This window comes from Ictidomys tridecemlineatus, chromosome 6, assembly GCF_052094955.1.
Source record: "Ictidomys tridecemlineatus isolate mIctTri1 chromosome 6, mIctTri1.hap1, whole genome shotgun sequence".
In the NCBI taxonomy this organism is placed as follows: domain Eukaryota; kingdom Metazoa; phylum Chordata; class Mammalia; order Rodentia; family Sciuridae; genus Ictidomys; species Ictidomys tridecemlineatus.
Genome location: NC_135482.1, coordinates 168,959,063 through 168,982,147, shown reverse-complemented (window position 1 = coordinate 168,982,147; position 23,085 = coordinate 168,959,063). Strand labels below are relative to the sequence as shown.

At 40.0% G+C, this 23,085-nt stretch overlaps 1 protein-coding gene and 1 pseudogene across 8 annotated transcripts in view; one reads left to right on the top strand and one right to left on the bottom strand.

The window, feature by feature from the left end:
* The window catches only part of Smad9 (SMAD family member 9), a 70,222-nt gene that overhangs the window by 9,970 nt on the left and 37,167 nt on the right, over positions 1-23,085 (bottom strand). For 2 of the 8 annotated variants that reach the window (XM_078016105.1, XM_040281585.2), the window contains exons 2-5: positions 19,254-19,398; positions 18,796-19,163; positions 13,530-13,787; positions 7,927-8,148 (exon numbers count right to left, since the gene is read on the bottom strand). In XM_078016105.1, the coding sequence (XP_077872231.1) occupies positions 7,927-8,148; positions 13,530-13,787; positions 18,796-19,163; positions 19,254-19,300 (895 nt within the window). In that variant the 5' untranslated portion in view covers positions 19,301-19,398. Of the gene's footprint in view, positions 1-7,926; positions 8,149-13,529; positions 13,788-18,795; positions 19,399-21,356; positions 22,605-23,085 lie in introns of those variants that run through there. The other 6 variants (XM_040281587.2, XM_078016104.1, XM_078016108.1 and 3 more) reach the window with 6 other exon arrangements.
* On the top strand, positions 13,248-13,338 carry LOC120888807 (small nucleolar RNA U13; annotated as a pseudogene).

The window sequence follows — 23,085 nt, the reverse complement described above, 5'->3', positions numbered from 1 at the left end:
TTACACTTCCTGTGTCAGATTGGCTCCCCTTTTTATTTCCCCAGCCTTCCTCTCCCTTTTCTTTCTCATCTCCATTATTCATTTTCTCTTGAGTGGCCTGACACTCACGACCCAGGCACACTAGGTAGAGAGGAAGCAGGACAGAAGCAGGAAGTAGTGACTTGACTGGTCCATAGTGAGGCAGTGCCAGCACAGCCCCCTTAGCCCCTCTGTGCTCTGGGGGGAGGCCTACCTCTTAGGCAAGGGTGGAGTTAGGGGGCCCTAAAAGAGGGGAAAGCAGGTGGAGAAAGCTAGAGTGAGGCCCACTAAGCCTTTAGTATGCATTTGAACTGAATGACCTTCAAATATATAATCCTACTGGAAACTATTAAGTAGAATAGATAAGATTTTTGTTATCTGACCCTGATCTTTATTTAGGGGGTGGTTTTCAATCCTGTTAAAGGCTTATCTGCAACCACAGTACAAGTTGGCCAAGAGAGAAGAGCAGAGGAGAGCCTGGGCAGATGGATGGGTAGTGGCCCAGCATCGCAAGAGAGGAGAAGAGAGCCAAGGTGAAGAATGTGGAGACTACTGCAAACACCAGGCGAGGTCAGAACCCAGGCCCAGCTTTTGGCCAGAGACAGCGTCATCAATATAAGAATCCAGTAGACATGTGATTTTATTTGCAAAAATCTGGAAGGACAAAATTGTGGCTTTCAACCATATGTATCAGATTCAATATGGCCACAAAGTAAAACAGTTCTCAAGCTTTAACCTGCACGCAGATCACCTGGAGGGCTCATTCTACAGATGCCTGGGCAGGAAGGTGGGGGGCACATAGCTCAGCCTCAGCAGTAGAGCGCTTGCCTCACATGTGCGAGACCCTAGATTCCATCCCCAGCACCACAACAAAATCAAAACAAAAAGCCAGATAGCTCACTGACTCAGTAAGCCTGAAATCAGGCAGACAATTTGCATTTTAGTAAGTTTCCAGGAGAAGCAGACACTTCCTCACTTTGGGAAGCACAGATAAGCAACTCAGACTACCTTACAGATTAGTCTACAAAACTGGAAAGGCTGGATTTTTAAGCATGGGATACTTGACAACTATTTTCAGACAGCAATAACATAGAATTCATTATTTCATTCTGATCATGAATACTAGCAGGTGGTCCCATAAAATTTCACATCTCTGTCAGAATTGAAACCTCATTGCAAAAAGTTATTATTTGTGAATTCCCTGATTTATGTGACATTTCTTGAAGCCAGTATAGGAAAAAATGAACATGTGCAGATTTCATTACAGCTACATTTGTCAGTTGCTGATGAAATCATACCTATTCTCGTTGCAATAAAATATGCCCTTAAAGTTTTATTATCATGGAGAAGCTTTAGACAAAGCAATGTAAACAAAGCTATTGTTATAATCCTATAGCTTGTTCTAACTTCTAGCAATAGGGAATAAGAAAAAGCACTACTTGATATTATCATATTGTGAGCCTGCACAAATATGTAATAAAGAACCCCTACTATTATATATAATTATAATGCACTAATAAAAAATTATGGAGGAAAAAGAGAGGTTACAAGAGAAACCAGGCAATGTGGTCCTATGGCAGGTTCTGCTCACACTTGGGCTGTGTCTTTCTTTATCTAAACTTTTCATTTGTCTGGGACTGCCACTCACTTTTTATGAGAACAGTGAATCTTGTGTGGTGGCACTTTGGGTTTGATTTGGGTCTGCAGGGTCAGAATGCAAATGTGTCCCTTTAATCCTGTTCTATTGTCTCAAAGTAGAGACACAAGGAGGGAAGAATGGAAGGAGAGCAATGCCACCACAGGGAGAGTACCCAATGCCCAGGGATCTACTCATAGTCAGGGGAGGAAGTCAGGAAAGTGTAGGTATGCACATCGATCTTCTGACTGGGACAGAGGATAAATGCCCCCTCCTGCTCAAAGAACTCAGCCTCTCTACCCTGCTAAGAGCAAAACCTCAATTACTGTTATGGATTTGATCTGGAATGCCCCCCAAAATGGGAATGCTGCAATGTTCTCATATGAAAATATTGGATTATGAGAGCTGTAACCTCAGCAGTGGATTAATCCGTTTAGTGAAGTAATAATTTGAATGGACTAGTGGTGGTAACTGTAGGCAGGTGGGGTACAGGGTTGGAGGAAGTTGGTTACTAGGGGCATGCCCGCAGGAACTATATCTGTTCCTGCTCCCCCCCTCCCCTTTCTGGCTGTCATGAGCTCTGCAGCTTCCCTCTGCTGGGCCCTCCTCCATTATGTTCCCCATGACCTCAGGCCCACAGCAATGGAGTCAGCCCATCATAGACTGAACCTCTGAAACTTTGAGCCAAAAATAAACTTTCCTTCCTCTAAGTTGTTCTTGTCAGTCCTTGGATCACAGCAACAAAAAGCTGACTCACACAACTCAATGCCTCCCTGGAGGTTACTTGACCTTGCCTTTGTCTTTGCTGCCTTCTCTTCTGCACAGCTACTTTAAAGCCTAGCTGATTATCAGGATCATCTAGAGCTTTAACAAAGTACATATTTCTAGGTATGATAGTTATATTTTTAAAAAATTTCTTATAAAGTGAGATACATACTGAAATAGATGGACAAAAGGTTACAAAGTCTGAGATTTGCTTTAAAATACTCTAGCAGGGACTGAGCATACAGCTCAGTAGTAGAGAGCTTGTCTAACATGTGTGAGGACCTGGATTCAATTTCTAGCACCTCAAAAATAAATAAATAGATACATAAAAATAATAAAATACTCTAGCCAAAACAGCTTGGAGGATAGATGAAAAAAAAAAAAAGAGGAAAGAATGTCAATCATTACTGGTGCTAGAGATGACACGAAGACTCATTACACCACTCTCTCTAATTTTGTGTATATTTGAAGTTTTCTACAATGATGTATGATCAATACAGATTTCCAAATCCACACCAGAACCTACATCAGAGGACAGGGCTGTGTCTTCCACAGGACTGTTCCTAAAGCACAACTCCAGGGTTTGCCTCATTGTCTTCCAAACTTGGTATAATTATTACCAAGAGGACAGTGATTTCTCTTAAGGAAGGGGCACCTTTTCCTATTGTGCATAATCACTTCTGGGCTGTAGTAAGTCTGTACTTGAAGACTAAGTCTTTGTGGACACAGATGACCAAGCAGGTTTGGCTCCAACTGCACTATGCTGAATGTCCCATCACTGCCAGTCACACACTCAGCCACTCAGCCTGCGCTGGGCTGAACTGGGCCGTGACTCTTCTCTCTCACTACTGTGGTAGTGTTCCCAGTGCACCCTTATACCTTCGGGATCCCCATCTACACATGAGCACTATAGAAAATCTAGACATGGAAAATTAAAGCCCACCACAATCCCACAGCCCCCAAACAATCACAGCTAACATCCGCTATATATATCTTTGTCTTTTGTGAAGTACATTTTAGAAAAACAAAATTGGGGGGCTGGGATTGTGATAGAGTGCTCTTCAGTGGTAGAGTGCTTGTCTAGCATGTGTGAGGCCCTGGGTTCGTTCCTCAGCACCACATAAAAATAAATAAATAAAATAAAGGTATTATGTCCAACTATATTGAAAAAAAAAAGTTTTTAAAAAATTGGAATCATTCTCTACATGATGTTTTAAAACTCTCTTTTTCATTTAGTAATATATTATGAGGGTTTTTCCAGGATACCAGATATTCTGCAATGTCAAGTTTAATGACTGTAATAGTTATGACATTCTATGTTAAAACTTTTTTAGGCTTTGTTTTTCAAAATTGAAGAAGCCATACCCATGCTCAAAAGCAGAATGGAAGGGTTATTTTGAGGAAGGGAAACTAAATCCTTGGGGAAAAAAATAATTCTAATAACACCTGGAAGGGCAAATCCTCCTTCCAAGAAACTAACAAGGACCAGACTCTGGCATCAGGATGATTCCTTTCATGAACAGGAAGAATTTCTAGAATTCTATGGAACTTAAAACATGAAAGAAAATTAAGATTTGTAAAAAGTGAAAAATTTGTAAAAAAAGTGAAAAACTAATTCCCAAAACAATGAAATGACTTGGGATACATGAGAAATTTTGACGGGGTGATCTTGATTTACCTCAGCAAACTCAACAGCTGGGGTTAATGCCTCAGTAATTATCATAATGACATCTGTTTTCTCCCACAGAGAGAAGAACAAATATCAAATGCCACACATCTACACCTGCAGAAGGGAAATGAGCCTATCTCTTTCAAAGTGTCACCTAGGGAAGTGAGGAAGTCAATAGGGATAGCCATCATCATTACCATCATTGTTTTACTCTTTAGCAAGTCACTGGAAAGCATTCAAGTGTGTTGCTTAGTTTTCAAAGAAGAATGTGGACAGATCCCAGATTAGAAATTAGTGTTGCAGACTCTTCGAGTGTCGAGAGCCATCAAGGGCTACGAGTGGGCTGCCATGCGTTGTAACCTATTAAATAGAAGAATCTGGTGTCTGAGAATGACAGGTGGACATTTCCTCTGGCTGACTGCCCTGACTCACTGTGAGCCATAAAGCTCTGCCAAAGGTCCCACAGGGCACCAGAGATGGGGTAAACTGCTAAAACCACACAGATGGGTGTGTGACCTCCAAGATGCCAATCAACCTGCTGACTGCAAGACATCACGAAGCAAGACTCCACCTTTGAGACTTTATCCCTGCTTTTGATGGATCCCCCTTCAATAAACCATGGGAGCCATTTTCTATTTGTCTAGTTCCAGCTCTTATGTGGACTGGATGTATTAAGGGCTCCGCTTTTGTAAACATATTTCTGGCTCTTTGTATTTTGTTCTTCACTAATTATTTTAAACTTTAAGTTTTCAGGTGGCTTATACCCTTCTCTGCAGGAAGAAGAAGAACCCCCACAATGAGACACTGGCCATTACCCCTGTTATTCGAGGGGTTGCTCTGCTGTTAAGAGGTGGCTCTGGTTGCTAGTGCTGGCTTGTTAGCAGCTACCTGAAACATTTTTGCTGGTGAGGTCAGAAGAATGGGTTCAATTCCCTTTGCACCAGATAACTACTGCATGGCTGCAAATGCATGCCTCCTACCAGCCCCACTGCCTCACGGTATGTGCCACTGGATGGAAAACGGAGTGAAAAGGCCTGGGCAGCCTAGCATAAACCATCTGCACCAGAGGGCACACAATCCGCAAGCATGCACTGCCACCTGGGAAAAACACAAACTTCTTTTTGGAGGGCCTACCAGCTTGGCTAAATTTAAGTAACAAAGAACACAAAATAAAATGGTTGCAAAGCTAACAGAAATTCTTTAGAGGAGAAATGGCTCATCATTAACTATAATAAAAAGAATTTTTAAAGCCATCTTCAACCTTTAGCCTCTCCCCAGTCTAATCTCAAAAAAAAAAATTAAAAAATACATACATACATACATATATATATATATATATATGTGCTTGCAGTGCTCAGATCAAACTTGAGGCTTTGTGCATGCTAGGCAAGCACTATACCACTGAGCTACACCCCTAATCCACAGGATCCTTTTATATCCTATGAACTCTTGGCTTAAATCTATTTTCCCATTTCACACTCAGTCATGCTCTACCCCTGCTCAATTTTTCTCTATTTGACATACTGTATAGATTATCTCCTGCCTTTCTTTCCCTAGTTGCCCATAATCCAGGAAGGCAGGTGCTTTTGTTTTCTCTTCTGCCCTTACCCCTGGTGTCCAGTTTGGCTGAGAACAGGTGCTCAGTATGTATGTGTGAGATGGATGCATACCTCTGAAATTTGCATCTCTATTAGTTAACTCTGCAGAGCAAGTTCACTTTCTTGCTAACTTAGCAGTGTATTACAGACTTGGGCTGGTGCCCCAGGAAGCCATGCTGCTCAGAAGCAGATAATCACAGCAGTTCCTGAGAGCTATTCTTGTGATCTCATAGATCAATGCCCCTTGATTTAAAATATCCCAAGCCAAAACTTTTTGCTGCCATGCTTTATGACATGCCTCATAGTGTCTCTTAAAAAAATCTTTTCTTTTTCATATTAGAGTAATTCCTAAGTAGATTTCTGAGACTATTGGGACTTTGCCTTGGAGACCAAACAAAAGTAGAGAGCCTGTCCTTCCATTTAGGTGGCACCAACAGAGCCAGGTAGCCTGGGTTTTGAAGCAGGTTGCATCCTGGCTCTTGCTTTTATAGATTAGCTCTTAGTCAGCAATACAGGCACCTACTCTCCTTGTCCTCATCAATAACACCTTGAACAAGCTCTTTAATATTTTAATTCTCTTTGGAGTCACTAGCACCAGGAGAAGTCTACTATGGAGACCAATCTGTAAGGCCTTCAGTGAACAGCTCCACAGTGCTATGTGTTAATGTTTTGTCTTTAGATTTTACTGAAAGTGTCTCATACAAAAATCATTTAAAAATAGAGCCACACCTGAGAAACTTGTTTAGGAATTCATTCAAATAAAATTATTTCTTCCTTAGAGTAACAACTATTTTGCCCGTTGGGATAAGAACTACATAGAGATTGAGTTTCCTCTTTCTGCACTCCCTCTCAGGAAACCTAGCACAAAAATCACAAGCACAGGCCCAATGCTCTCTCTATGGATGACACACAGTCGTTCGTTGGTGTCTGGAAGGGTTTGGTTCCAGGACCCATGGCAGGTACCAATCTCTGAGGGTGCTCAGGTTCCTAATATAAAATGGTGTAGTGTTTGTATACAATTACACACATTCCTCCTGTATACCCTGGATGTCTAGGTGACTTAGAATATCTAATACAATGTAAATGATACCTCAATAATTGTTACACTGCATTGTTTGGGGCACAATGAAAAGAGATAAGTCTGTACATGTTCAGTACAGAAGCAATTTTATTTCTGAATGTTTCTGATCTGAGTTTGGTTGAATCCACAGATATGAAAAACCCATAGACAGATAGTGACTGTACTTGAATTCTCTCCCTCCCCATCTTGGTTTCTGATTTTCTATTTTATAGTTATCATTTCAAAGCAAAAGTTTTCTTGTAAGCCTCCTCAAAGGTGCTACGGAAGAATCAGAATGTAAATAAACATAAAGTAACTGTCTTCATTAAGCATCAACATCAATGAATGAATTCCACCTGTTTCTAATCAATGGCTGGTAGGCTTAATACAACAGGGGACATTTGGGGGGTATGCAAGAAAGACTTCAGGAAGCATCACAAAGTGAAATAATGAATCTCCCTGGAAATCTGAGAAAAAAACTTGAAGTCCTACTTTTCCAGATGGGAAGAGAAAAGATCACCCAACTCTAAAGGTTCTTTCTCTGTGACTCCTGAGTAGTATCAGGCAGACAGCAACAATTCTAAAATAAAAGAAAGTATTTAAAGACCCTCAGCCTGGCCTCGTACTCTGCTGGGATGTGCTACCCTTGCTAACGTGGATGAGACAGGCCCCAAGGCTCACAGGTGAGAGACCAGTGAGGCCTGTGCCCACCCACGAGCTGTCACAAGAACGGCCAGACCCGGGAGAGCCCCAGTCACCTATCAAAGGCTTGCAAGCATAATTCTTTCATATTTTTAACTCCCTCACTTCTAAGTGGATGCAGATCACTTTACCTCATGTCGATAACCATCCAGTCAGAATTCTTCTTCAGAAATCATCCTAGTTGGCATCGTTAGGCAATTCAAAGGTAACACATGATCCCTCCACTGAATAATCCCATCCTTCTTCCAAAGGTGTCATCTTTCTTGGGTTTGCAACACACCACCCCCAAAGGTGGCCTGCTGACTGCAAAGGCAGAGAGAGCAGGACCCTGAAAGCCCATGAGCTCTCTCCTTTGGTGATGCAAGAACCCGCCCACGGTTTGCCAGCCCTGGGTTCTTTCCACAAGGCCACCCGGCCAGTTTGTGGCCACTCGTCCAGCTCACAAGGCTACATCAAGGCATGACACATTTGCTCTTACCCTTTCCTATGTGTCTCCTGGTGTTCTCTATGGTGGAGTTTCTGTTTACATTCGAAAGGAGTCCAAGACAGAACCTGTTCCTGTTGTTTGAAGGGTCGGTGAAGCCATCTATGAGCACGCTTCGGGAGGAAGCCTGGAACGTCTCCCCCACTCGGTTGTTGAGTTCATAGTAGGCGACCGAGCACCAGTGCTGGGGCTCCTCGTAACACACTGGACGGAAGTCTGAAAGAAAGGAAGCCAGACAGCACTTCACGACTGTCATACCTGGACCCCAAAGCCCGAGATCCACAGGGAAATGGAGATGAATGCTTTCAACCAGAAGGTTGGCTGTTACGACTAGCGAGGCTACTCTGCAATCTTTTAAACCTGCCTAATGGAAGCTGTTTGGGGGGTAGCTTGTGGAGCGGAGGCTTGTTAATCTTCCATGGTTATAGCATCCATCAAGATGCTTACTGATCATGATGGGGACAGGGAAAAGATGATATGAACAGACTGATGTAGAAAATCAACACCCCTGAAGCAAACAGCTCAAATGAAGCTAGCAGGTAACTTCATCTTTACATATGAAAGATAGCATCTTACTCTTTATTATGCCAAACTAAATCCCTAGGCCAAAAAGTATAATTTCTTAAAATTAAAAAAAAAATCATTTGGGTATGATAAAACCCAAACCAAAATAATGAACAGAATTTTATTTAAGAAAGAAAGAAAAAAAAAATCTTATCCGGGCTTACATTCTCCTGGGATATCTAGTTTCAAATGGCATAAAAGTACTTTAAAGAAAGCTGGATATTTCATCTGCAAGCCCATGAATGTTATGTTTTCACCCCACACATTAATGTTAAAGCAAGTGTTCCTGTAACTGTGGCTCCCAACCACAGAACAGAGTTCTTCCTTTCTTTTCTATCCACACCCTTTCTCTTTCTATTGATATTTTTTCCTTGAATACATTAGTAATTCTCATATCTAGAATTCATTCCTATATGCACTAAAATATGATTTTGTGAAACCAATAAATTAGGATTGCTATTTGATTTACAAAATAATCGCCACTTAATAAAGAGATCCTTTAAATAGTAAACTCCTTTAGACCCTTCCTACTCAAAATGTGGTTCATGGAACAGTTATGTCTCCATCACCTGAGATCCTGCAAGGAGTGTTGATTCTTGAACCCCTACCCCAGATCTACAGAATCAAAAACTGCATCTATAGTCAGATTGCTACTTGGTTTGTAAGAACATTAAAGTTGAACAACTCCTCTACCTATAAACCTATGGTGCACATATATTTTTACAATGGAACAAAATCTCTAATTTTTTTTAAGTCCCCAATTCCATACTAAATGTTAATAACTATAAACTTCAATGCCAGGCAAGATGATGTGCGCCCAGCTACAGGGAGACAGGAGGATCACGTAAGCCCAGGAATTACAGGCAAGCATGGGCAACACAGTGAGATCCGGCTTCAAAATAAACAAAAATAAGACTAAACAAAACAAAAACCATCATCACCATCACCAACAACAAAGCCCTACAAACTTCTAAATGCTAGGTTAAAATTAAAAATTAACTTACTTTTGTAACAAAGGTGATAAAACATTCATTCTAAGCACTGAAGAACACCAAATTTAAAATGCAAAGCCATGCTATCTGCCTCTTAAAACACATTTTGTTTTGTTTTTGGGTAATAGGAGACTCTCTTGGAGACATTTAGCTGTTCACCTGTGATTTATCACCGTCAGGTACTGCTTGTACTAAAAGACTATATCGGCAGTGGCATCTACAGTGCAGCCATTCTGGGTCCCTGGGGTTTATGGGGCATGATGAGGTGAGGGGGGTCAATGACAGGAAAGCAGTGAAACAAAGGCTTTGTCAGCTGATAAACTATGCATAGTCCAGTCTGTTCTGCTGTTAAACTTGTGGGCTTGGGGGGCAGTGTTACTGCTAAAGAAAGACCATATTAACATAACAGAATGCTTCTAAAGTGACATTTTGAGTGTCTTACCAAAGAAATTGGTTGTTCTAAGATTCCCTCTGAAAAGTTGCTTAGTTTTACCTCTGACTTATGAATTAGCATTGAGTCCAAATGACTTTAAGATCTTCAAATTGAGAAGCTGTTCTCTGAGCTTTCATCAATAGAAGAGTCTGTTACCTGGTTTGTAAAACACATAGAAAGCTGACTCTTCTTTGAAATTATTTATTTTCCGTTCCCAAATTGCCATGGATTGTACAAAGGTCACAGTAATGAATTAGTTGTTCCTGAGGAGCCTCAAGATATGCCTCCAAAACAGAAGAGTTGAAAATTGATTATAACCTTGGGCCCAGGGCATACTGAGCAGAGAGGGTCATTCTCCTCTAGTATCAGTCCTGATCAGACAGTGACCTTAGCATTACATAGATGACAGCTGATCAGGAAGTCATTCATAACACAATAAAAACTCTGAGGCGGTGGGAAAACTTCAGAGAGGACCTCAGAACAACTGATTCCTTCGGTTTCCATTCCTAATGTTGGTTCAGAAGGGTCTGGAAATGCTCCTAGTGGAATCCAACAGTAGAGAAGAGCAGATCAGTACAACGACTACACAAGTAGTTCTCCCACTGAGGAATGAACCAAAAAAGCCAGTGGCACTTGCTAAAAATGCAGATTCCTGATCACACGTCCAGAAATTCTGATTGATCAGATCAGTAGGTGCATGTAGCCATGTACATTTTAAGAGGTCCTGCCAATTCTAATGCAGGAGCTTATGGGCCACACTAGGAAGCCATGAATAAAGTATTTCCTTATGACAAAATGGACTGTGACCCTAGTGAAAAAGTTATAAAGCAAGATGGCTCTTTTACAGGTCCTGGAGTAAATTGATCTAGACAATTCAGAAGCTGGATACAAAATTATCATATGACTCAGCAGTCCTCTCCTAGGTCTACACCCAAAGGAACTGAATGAAGTGACTCAAACAAATACTTGCCTGCGAGGGTTTGCAGCAGAATTCTTCACAAAAGTCAAATGGTGAAAATAAGCCAAATATCTAACAACTGATAAATGATTTTTCAAAAAAAAGTTGGTATGTCCACACAATGGAATATTGTTAAATCACAAAAATAAAGTATTTTTACACTCTAAAACATGGATAAACTGTGAAAACACTTCATTAGGTGAAATAAGCCAGGTACAAAAGTACAAATATTATATGCATCTTCTTATAATCAGGTACCTGGAATAGGCAAATTTGTAGGGATAGAGAGTAAGTTGGAGGTTACCAGGGCTGTGGATGGTAGGAAATAGGAAGCTATTGCTTAATAAGTAAGGTGTTTCTCCTTGGAGTGATAAAAAAAGTTTGCAAATAGATAGAAGTGATGAAGGCATGACATAGTGAATGTACTCAATGCCACTGAATTGGACTCTTAAAAATGTCTTAAATGACAATTTTTATAATGGGCATATTTTACCACAACTTAAAAAGATTAATCTTATATACCAAAAAAAAAATCACTGAATTGTATACTTGAACTAAATCAATCATATGGCATGTGAATTAGATCTTAATAAAGCTGTCTAAAAAATTAGGGACAAACGAATTAATCTCAAAAGTTCCTTTTACTTATGTATGGGTCTGTTATTCAGGTTGGCATTTGTGGTTTTGTGGTTAATCATTCAGAGAAGAATAGTTTTCTCTGAAATGCACAGTGCTATGCCTTCCGTGAGAACCTAATCAGCTTCTGCATCCTGGTTGGGCTCTGCCCTTCGTAGACAGAAAGTGGAGGGACAATATCACCTTGCTTATATAACCAGAGTCAAAATGCAAAGTCCGTACAGGAAATCATTATAGCAGAGATGTGTTATGTAAATATGTATTTTGCAACATATTTATCCTGTCCCTTTACCAGAGTTCTGCCCTCTCTGTAATGCCTCCCTCTCAGTGAACTTGGCCAGGTACAGGAATTCAACCACCTGCTCCCACACTCTGTGAGGACTTCTGAGATTTTGTCCAGGACCTCAATCTGTCCTCCATATCAAGTCCCACTGATTCTGCCTCCTCTAATTCATTGCCTCTTTCCAATCCCACACCCGTATTTTACTTCAAGTCCTTGTAGTCACTGCTGGTCACAGCCTCTATCGCCTGATTTACATGATGCTCTCTATAGTCACTGCCGTGTGAAGGTCAGAGGCCAAGGTAATCATTATTGCACTTCTAGTTTTGTCGGGGTGCCGTGCACTTAACAGGTGCATAGTCATTAGTACACTGAGTCAATGAAACCTCTTATCTAGAATTCTGAGCTTTACATGTTCCAAACACCTGCGTGGTAATTTCTTTATTCAATAAGCAACTAACGAATAGCTCTATGCCGGCTCTATGCTGGACACAGAAAAAGAAAGAATCATAAAATATAAAGTGATAAATGTGAAAGTATGTATATAAATAACTTGCTGAGGAGGCAAAAAGAAAAAGAGGCAACTCCTTTATCTTTCCCCATTTTACAAGTTCTTTGAGAAAGGAACAATTTTTTTTGAACATTTAATTCCTTTTTCAGTAACCTAAGGCAATGTCTGCATTTAGAGTTTAATAAATATCTGTTTTTAAAAGTGAATTCATGGGGCTGAGGTTGTGGCTCAGTGGTAGAGCACTTGCCTAGTTTAAGTGAAGCACTGGGTTCGATACTCAGCACAACATAAAGATAAATAAATAAAGATTTTGTGTCCATCTACAAGTAAAAAATATTTTTTTAAAAAAGTGAATTCATGAATAATAAATTGAGTGCAGCAGATTGTAACCACCGCTGGCACCAAATGTATTCACGTTGACCTTAAGTAAATTGTTAGTCCTGGGATATTATTTATCTTACATTTATGAGTGTACTTAAATCTCTTCATATGTCAGCTTGGACCCACTTCACAGGTGTGGCAGCACATGCAACTACGGCTGTGTGCTCAATTCTCCCTTTCCCTTTTATATGCTTTTTCAATTCAGCAAATAGTTACTGAAGAGCTCTCTATTCAGGCTGGTGCCCTGGCTTCACAGAGCAAAAAGTAAAAAGCATTGGCTGGAAGAAAGCTCTGCACATATCTTTTGTAGCCAGGGACTACCTTTGATGGTTGAAAGAAGCCACCAAAGAAAAGGCCTACCCCTGACCCTCCACTTTGCCTGCCCTCAGGTCAAGTCTTTCTGCTTGGGCTAGAGATGTATTCTAATCTTATTTCTATTGCTTAAAAAAAAATAATTCCTGGATATTCCCAGGAATGGTGTTCAAATCTTTTTAGTTTCTGAGAGTGTTTAGAAGTGAGAATCAGAGCAAAAACACGTTGGCAAATAGGGCACAGTCCTGATCCTTTTTGGTTCATAGGCATGATGATCACTCTGTTGTGTGAGCCTCCTGCTAAACATTGTTATGATGTTAGCACATTCCCCATATGACATGGAAAAAAATGGGTACAGTCCTGATCATCTTACAGAGAGGATCCAACACAGTCTATGGAGATTATCTTGTGACCTGTAGAACACTATACAAGTGTCAGTTACAATGACTATTATTGTGTTTGTCCACTATAAATAGTAGCTTCAGGTCCTAATTTCCCATAGTTTCCCACAGACCATGGCTCTTACTGACCTGAGTGTTGATATGGAGACTCTGGCTCAGAAGGACTTCCTGGGGAGTGGGGGTAACTGGCTGAGCAGGGGGACTGTGAGAACACGTGGCTGGGCGAGGGAGGGAGCGCAGGACACGGAGGCTGCTGGAAGGATTCGGGGTAAGTGGCATTGTGTGGCATGAGTGGCTCGCTGTGCAGGGAGGCGCTTCGGAACTTGGCGAGGAGGCTGAGCTGGGGGTTGTATTCACTGTGTCTTGGCACAAGCACTGGAGGCAGCACTAGGAGCAGAAGGCGACAGGAGAGTGAGCGCTCAACGTTGCTCATCAGGAGAGAACAGGGGGGACACTTGCCTTTCTCATCTGTCCGCTTGTTGATGGTAAAACCATTTTTCCTTTGGGAACTGCCCCTGTGCTATTCACTGTGCTCATCATACAACTTTCCATGACGATCCCATCTCCACCCAAGAAGTGAGTATGTGGGTCACACCAAACCAACAGCCTTCCTCCTTGCCACCTGCATCTTAAGCAGAATGTCACAGCTGATGACAAAGTTCAAAGGAGGATCTTCCCAATGTCAGCACTTCAAAGAGACTGCCTATGCACTCCCACCTTGAAAATGACCTAATACTTGGCTTTCTAGAGACCTGATTGTTTGCATCTTCTTTAATTCTGCCAATAACGTCTTTTTTTTTAAAGGCACAATTGGTTTCTATTGCTTGCAATAAAACCCTAAGTGATGCCCAGAATATTTTTCCTTCAGGGACCATGTTGAATTATTTAGATGATCAGCCTCAATTTCAGGTTCAGTAATGCTACTAGTATAAAAACATCCTATTTGTCCTTACAAAAAAGATTTAAAGATTTAAAGGAAAGATTTAAAGGCAAGGAACTAAAAGTTATCAACTAAAATATCAGTGGTAAAAAAATAATAAGGATAAACAAGTAAAAGATAAGCAACAATAAGAAAATCCATAATTAAAATTTACTCGTTTTAGTAGCTTCCTTTGGGGTTCCATTCTTTAAAAATACATAGGCGCTCCCCAGCTCTGACCTGAGCTGATAAGAAACACAGGACTGAATTCAAATGCTCAAGGGTAATCTTTGTCTGGGCACTCAAAGCTCCCACGGACTAAAGCATCATATGCTGGATAAAGGAGATGCCGTAAGGGTTGAAGTGTAGCCTGTGACCAATATGGGCCCGGAGAAACAGAGAAAATGGGGACATGATCAAAGAAGCAAAGAACTAAAAAACAATTTATTGAAAGAAAAGGTTTCTGGAGATGTATGGGGTAGGTTTAACTTCTAAGCATACTACTGATTTATCACATGCAAGTATTGATTTTAAAAGATCTCATGAAATGTACATATTCTAACAGTGCTCTAAAAAATAAGGTCTTATAAAAGTAAATATCAGACAATAACAACAGAGGTACAATGACATAAAACCTATCATTTGCTTTTTTTACAATACACTTATCTCTTTTAACAAGCAATAATTTTCAGTTTTATGAACAAAAAAATAAACTCCAGCAGGTAAATGAAAGGTTTTAAACTAAAATCATTATAGGTGAGGGCAGTAGAGAATTAGAATATTTCTTCCCCCTTTACAAGCTAGTATTTATATATTCTGCCTTATGATATTAGAGACCAAACATTCAAGACCACCATGCAAAAGTGACATCGATGATAAACCATGATGTTTCCTTTATTGTATTTTCTGTCTCTACAGGTAAAAGATGACGTAGCTCCTGAACAGAGGGGCTGACACGGTAAATGACAAATGGCTTCTTTTCAAGTGATATTTCTTCATCATAATGTTAACAGTGTTCAAATAAACACACATTTTTTTTTTATAAAGAAGAATTTGAATAATCTCTGTGACTTCGTTTTCAATGTAAGATGTCTAAGTGTTACCTCCTAACACTGATGAACATGATGTCTCATGCCCTTTTGAATGCAGGGACTTCCATTTCTTCAATAGTAGATCTCAGGTACCCAAACAAACAACAACAACAACAAAAACAAAAAGATAGTTTCCTCTAGGGTAAAACATATTTTGAGAGTATGCATTTTTACCATCCAGGTAAAACCAAGAATAGTGACTGTTTGTAAAGAAAACTAATGGTCTTATTCTGGTTGTTTTGTTTGGGGCTTGTTTGGGCTTTAACTCAGTTAACCTTAGATTTGCACTTGATGGCATATTCAAGGCTAGCCCCAGCAACTCAGTGAGGCCCTAAGCAACTTAGAGAGATTCTGTCTCAAGATAAAAAAATTTTTAAAAGAATGGTGATGTGGCTCAGTGGGTTAAATCCCCAGTACCCAGTACCAAAAAAAAAAAAAAAAAAAGAAAAGAAAAAGAAAAGGATTTGCAACTGGTCATAATTTTAAACACTTTCACTTAAAACAAAGCTATCCCTAATTAGCTAATGCCATTTCCACATCTCCACAACTGCTTACAAATGAGACCTGGATTACAAATTTTCATTTCTATTTTGAGCCACCTTTTAAAAACTATTGCCATCTTCATATCTCGGTGTTACAAGGGGGAAGTAGCAGGAGTTACTGGGCACATGGAGTGCAGTGCAAAAAACAACTTTGGTCTCTTATTCAAAAGTTGTGTGGTTTTGATATAGTATGATTATTTTATATATAAAAAAATCACACTCCTGCAATAACATCCAGCCACATGGAACAAAATCATCGTGAATGATGTAAACATTTTTTGCACAGCTTTTACTAGACCCGAGCCAGGCAACCTGTGGCCTGAGGACTAGAGACTGTTGGATACCAGTCTGAAAAAATTGTATTGAAATTCAGAGTTAAGTGTTTAGAAACTTTCAATAGCAATTTGATGAAGTAATTTTTGTATCTATCTCAAATGATTTTTTAAATTGACCTTGTATTTTGGAAGTCTTTTTTAAATTTCATTTGCCCAGCAACTCATTTTATTGTAAAAGTACTGCTTCCAAGGATTAGAAATGTAAAAATTTACAACTGGTCTCTTACTACAGATAGCTTGAAAAGCACTGAAGACAACTATTTAAGTGATCATAGGAATGAAAAGAAAATCAGAATGAAAAGAAAAATTCAATGTACCTAAAATAGTAAAAAAAAAATGAGATTTCAAAGACAAAACTTAACCATTTATAACAACTAGGTATTCAACAAACTTGTTAAGATTAACATTTTTGTTGTTCTCAAACTATTTATTCTGCACATGGCTCAATAGCTAGATGTAAAAGCTGATTGTTCTATTAAAAATATCAGTTAGAAATAAAAAAAACCGTATACATTAAATGTTACTTTAAATTTATACCATCCTGAGTCATTTTTCTAGAAATTCAAACCTAAGATGATATGAAATATATCTACAGATGTAAAACATTCACATATCATCCTACAAGAAGCTTCGCATGGTATGAAAATCTAAATAATCAAGTAATTCTTTAAAAGTATATTTTTTAATATCCAAGAGGAAAAATTAATATATATATATTACAAAATACTTCTTACAAGCTGTTATGTTCTATAACTACATTACTTAGGAAGATAAATTATTTCTTTTTTCTTTCTTTTTTGGCACTGGGGATTGAACTCAGGGGCACTCCGGGCATCCCCAGCCCTATTTTGTCTTTTATTTAGAGACAGGGTCTCTCACTGAGTTGCTTAGCACCTCACTTTTGCTGAGGCTAGGTTTGAACTTGCAATCCTCCTGCCTCAGCCTCCTGAGATGTTCTTTGGATATGCATTCTAGATGCCAAATATAATTGAAATCTTTTGAGACAAAAAAGAATCAAGCCATTTTTTTGTCATAAACTCAGACTTTTTTTTTTTGAGATGGGGTCTAACTCAAGAAATTTGATGGGATAATGTTTGTATCTCAGATAATTTTTTTTTTAACTTGTATTCTGGAAGGTTGTCTACATTGGCCTTGAACTTCTGGGTTCAAGGGATCCTCCCACCTCAACCTCCAGAGTAACTGGGACTAGAAGCACACCACACTACTCCACATTTTTAAAAATATGCAAAGAGTTCAAGAGAAGTAGGAAGAAGGGAAGAAAGCAAAAACTTCTGTGATCTAGGAGAAATGTATCAGATTTGCCAAGAACATAGGACCTTCTAATGGTCTTCTCAGGGTCTGTCTGCATGGTGGCCATAAGAAGCCACTTCGTCATTACATCCCTAACAACCACTTGGCAACATGATAGCAAATTTGGGGACCCTGAAAAGATGCCTGCCTAAGACTGACATGAGCCGGACTTGGAGATATTGCATTAAGGAGAACTGGACGTGCAAGCTGCTCCCTAGACAGCCCTGTCTCCTGATGGGACCGAGACAATCTTCTGGAACTAATGTGATCCTTCGGTTTCCTGGAATGAGGCAGATGACCAATGAAAAAGAAAAGAAAAAAAAAGCATAAAAACTGTATGAATTCTGCCCAGAATTCCGTAAGAACAATCAGTCCAAATAGAATTTCAATAAAACTATTGAAGTCTGTGCAAAGGAACAAAGAGGTAAACACTAGACTTCTGCAAAATGGGGGTGAAACACAGAGACACATACATACAGATATGTGAAGAGTATTAGAACAGTACTCTTCTTTAGTCAGAACCATATTTAAGGGCTGAGGGTATAGCCCAGTGGCAGAGCACTTGCCTAGCCTGTGAGAGGTACTAGGTAGAAACCCCACACTATAAAAAATGTCTTTAAAAACAACCACTGATCTCCCCCCCAACCTGGCCCCTGGTGTTTTCAGTCCTGAAATAATTTTCAGCAACTCTTTCTTTGGCTGTTTTCAGATCCAGAGATGAGCTAACTTCCCTTTATCTAAGCTTGAATAAAGTGGAAGCACAAACAAACAAACTTTGGTTAAGCTCAATACAAATCAAAGATCAATTCAGTTCATTTAGTTCAGTGTGTGTGTGTGTGTGTGTGTGTGTGTGTGTGTGTGTGTGTGTGTGTCAGGGGTTAATTTTCCAGGATACTTTAAGCCCTTCCAAGGCCTTAAGAATTAGGAAAAGGTCATGATGATTTCTCCAAAGTTCATCAAAATAAAATGCATTTTTCAAAATCACATAAAGCTTCCATATACTTCGAAATTAAAATATGTATTTTTTCTAAGTTTTCCTGACTACATAATTTTGGATTCATTCCTAAAAAGTTTTAAACCTCCCTCTCTTCTCTCTATAGGTAGAAGTCCTGGTCTGGTGGGTACCCCACCATTCTCCACCAGTGGAACTTTAACTTCCACTTTGAAATAGACTGGGACATCATGAACAAAACCCACCTGGAGTCTCCACCCGGCGGTAGTGGTAAGGGTTAATGCACACCTCTTTCTGTTTGGAGCCAAAAGGGAACTCACAGCACTCCAATGGCTTCAACTCATGGTGGGACTGGAGATCTGGCCATCGCCACACCCGGCAGTAAATGACGTGCGGCAAACCCTTGCGGTGGGACACCTGCAGGCGCCCATCCAGAGATCTGGGGATGGTGACGCATTTGCTGGGTTGCCCAGGACAGCTGAGGGCCCTCTCCAGCTCATCCATGGCTCCTTTCTTCTTCTTTAGTTTCTTCACTAGAGAGTCCACGGCCTTCTCTGCCCACTTCTCCTCTTCATCTCCTTGCTTCCAGCCAAGCAGTCTCTTCACTGCGGGGCTGGTGAAGGAGAAGAGGGAGCTGATGGGGGTGCTGGAGTGCATAGGAGGTGGGCCACCGACGTCCCCCCAACACCGAAACCGAACTCACGGCCCTTCACGGCTGTTCAGCAGCCAGGAACTCTCCAGGGAGGGCATAGGTACAAATTGGCCTTTTCTTCTGGAAGCAACTGTGACTGATTCCAGTTGGGAATTGTGCTGACTTCTTCCTAAGCCCGTGCATGGGTTGGCCAACCCTGAAAAACAAAGTGAGACTTGCGTGAGCTTCATCAGGGTGATTTTCAGAAAAGGAAACGCCGTTCCAATGTTTTAACTTGAAAATTCAATCATCTTTTGGACACTGCCCTCCCTTATACCCCTTCACCCAGGTCTTGGACACTGGCCTTAAAAACCTCTTTCAGAGTTTGTCTTTTCTCTCCATTTTCACAACACTTGGGGTCTGGACCTTGTGGTAAAAAGGACTCCCTCAGATCATAGTGGCAACTTGTGACTTCCCTCCTGCCCTCCTCCTGCTCTAAGCCATTTATTCCCAAACCTAATTTGGACCAAGTCATTTTCCCATTTAAGAAATGATGCGGTTCATTGATTTCCCAAGTGTAAACTTCTCCACCTGGGTCTCTAAGCTCCTGTGCTCTTCCAGCAATATAGACCTTCTTTCTTCATTTATAGGTTGCACAGGTAATCTGCCCCTCCCCATTGTACGACATACATACAAATGAAAAGGGAAAAAAATAATTAGGATCACTGTAGTCTCCCCACTGGGAACAGCCACTCTTGCTTGAACCTATCTTCTTCCAAACTACCTAATAGGGTGGCAGTTCTCAAACTATGTTCCAAGGCCCCCTGGGAGTCCCTGAGACTCTTTCAGGGAGCTTTGAGTTCCAAATTACATATCTGTGTGAGCTAAATCCACTTCTTGCTCTTCAACCAAAATAACAAATCACAATAGGTTGTGTGCGGAAGGGGATATGAGAATCTGGGTCTCTACCTGGCATTAAAGAGATCTGCAAAGATAGAAAACAATGGCACTCTTCTCACTAAAGTCCTTTTGAAAACATAATTTCTAGTAGAATAATGTGCTTGTGTTCATATGTAATGGATTTATTTTTTTAACATTTATTTCTTAGTTGTAGTTGGACACAATACCTTTATTTTATTTATTTATTTTTATGTGGTGCTAAGGATAGAACCCAGAGCCTTGTATGTGCTAGGCGAGTGCTCTACTGCTGAACCACAACCCCAGTCTGGATTTATTATGTTTAATGAATCAATAAGTAGTTCTAAAAATGTCTCAGTTTTAATTCCTAAAATGGAAAACACTGACAGACAAACCCACATACGGGTTATTTGGAGTTCTCCATAACTTCTACAGTGAACAGAGGTAACAAGAACAAAATGGGTTGAAAAGTGCTTTTCTCCAAGTTCCACACAGTCACATACATAGATGTGAACACCAAGAAGTGCTGTCCTCACATTTGATACTCTGCTGAAGATCAGCTGGATTCTTTACCCTTTCATCTGAAGGTGGCACTACTTCCTGGGCATTCAACAGACCCATTGAAGTTTCCTGGGGCAGAACTGCATTTCCTCCTCTGTGAAAGCACTGGCTTAAACAAAACCTCCTCTTTCTAACAGATTTTAAAACCAGCCACCTCATTAATGTTCAGAGTGGCTGCTTCTGAACACAGTTTGAAGAAAGCTGACTCATTTTAATCTCTGGGAATCAGTGTCGCTCACAATCTCCAACAATTGCTTAATATGCATTAAATATAATTTTCTCCTTTGCTTCCGTGGAGGGAAAAACTGAACCCTTGCCAGTACTATAGTGTGCCTTTAAAACAACAATAACAACAAAAAACTAGGTATTGAACACAAGGGTTCTCTATCATTCAGCCATATCTCAAGTTCTTTTCTTTTCTTTTTTTTTTTTAAATTTCAAGACAGGGTCTCTCTAAGCTTCTGAGGCTGGCCTTGAACTTGTGAGCCTCCTGTCTCCCTTCCACGTTTCTGGGACTACAGTGGGGATGTTGCTTATTGGTAGAGCACTTTCCTAGTATGCACAAGGCCCTGGGTTCAACTCCCAGCATTGGGGGGGAAAAAAAAGAAAAAAAAATTGAGGCTGGATGTAGAGACAGAGGAAATTTCTCGATGGGAGAAAATCGATGAGATTTAATGAGTAGGATGCAATACTTACATCACTGGATTCCTCATGTGGACCTTATTTAGGATTATACAGAAGTAAACTGTGATGAAAGGAGAGTTAAGGACTCAAAAGTTGTTATTTTTCAGTTAGCAGTTTGACTTAGACCCAGTTTTATTTGGGAAGGTTGATTTTGAGGCTCAACAGTTTGTGAATTTATAAAGTAGAGTGCTCAAGTTATGTTTATCTAGACAGGTCGCTTCACAGCAGTGGTTGTAGGGTTGAGGGGCTTTCAGGAGACTTGGCATGACACAGAGGAACCCAAACCCTTACAGAGCTTTAGATGCTGCTTAGCATTACATCGGATTTGTTTTTCGTAAATTGCAGCATCAATCTTTATGTTTAGGTCAGTGGTAGAGAAAAGCCTTTTATAAAAATGTTCACTAAAGTTCAACTAAATACACTTTCTTAAAAACTTTTGCTGTATAGAGCAAATGACAGTTTGCTAAAGTGGGCTGAGTTTGCCTTTTGTTTTTTTAAACTGTGACTTCCTCTCTATCTAATGGCCTGTGAAATCAATTTATCATCGGAACAAAATAGCTTTTGGAAAACCAACAAAACAAAACAGACTATGTTGCAGGACAGCTAACAAAGAAAAAGTAAGCGTAATAAAGTACGTGTGTATAAGCTCATTCCAACTTTTCATTCAGAGGCATATGCTCTGTGTATGTGTGGTGTTTACGGTATATGTGGAGTATGAGTCCAAAATGCAAAATTTATTTACTTTTCTTATTGCACCTTGCAATCAAAACTACTTAAAAAGCATTACTCCTCAACCATACATTTCCTCAAACTCTCTGAGGTTTACCTTGATTAGTGACATGCAGGGGCCACTGAATTCCTTGGGGAATTCCCAGTTAATACTGAATCTAGGATCTAAAAAGCTCTAAGCTAATATAGCTCTTAATCCTCCTGAATTTAGGCTCTCTGCTGTCTGAGGTCACTGCCCCTTTAAAATAATTAAAGTAGTCTCACAGTGGCTCCAAAACCAAGATTTTATAGTTGCAAGACAGCTCCTGTCCAATTAAACAGAGGCCTTTGCATTAAGGGAGACCCAAGAGTTAAATTTAGAATCTCAGAATGATAAACACCAAATTCATAACAATGACTTCCTGGTAACAGAATAGAAAACAGCAAAAAGTTAAACTTTGGGTACACCGAAGTTGAAAAGATGATTCTCTATACTTGTTTGTATGTTTTGTGTATTTTTTATAGAAGAAATAAGTATTAAAGTGAATCAAACTTAGAAACCCACAAACACTAAGGTTCTTGTTTGTGCTAATAGTTTCTATAAAATAAATCAAATTTGGACTCTCACAAAGATTTTTGTCTATGTAAATAACTTCTGTTTATCCAGGCAGAGACGTTTAAGCTTCATAAAGATAAATTCATTCTCATTCCTATATTTTAGCCATTAAAAGAACAAAGGGCCTCTTGTTTATCCCCAACTAGCCATAACATTAGCATCAACAGTGAGGTCTCCAACTGTCCCCATCTGCTCAGTACTGTCAACCTGGCTCCCAGTAGCTTTGCCCATAGAGTTGAATGCCCATAGACTGCAGATACTAGCCTACCATGGCCTCCTGAAGACACCATGGCCCAGGCTCACATAAACTAAAATAGAGCACTTCCACGGGAGCTTAAAACAAACAAACAAACAAAAAACTACTGTTGCAAAAATGAGAGGGTCAATTAATTCTGCTCTTACAGTTACGCTGTTTTA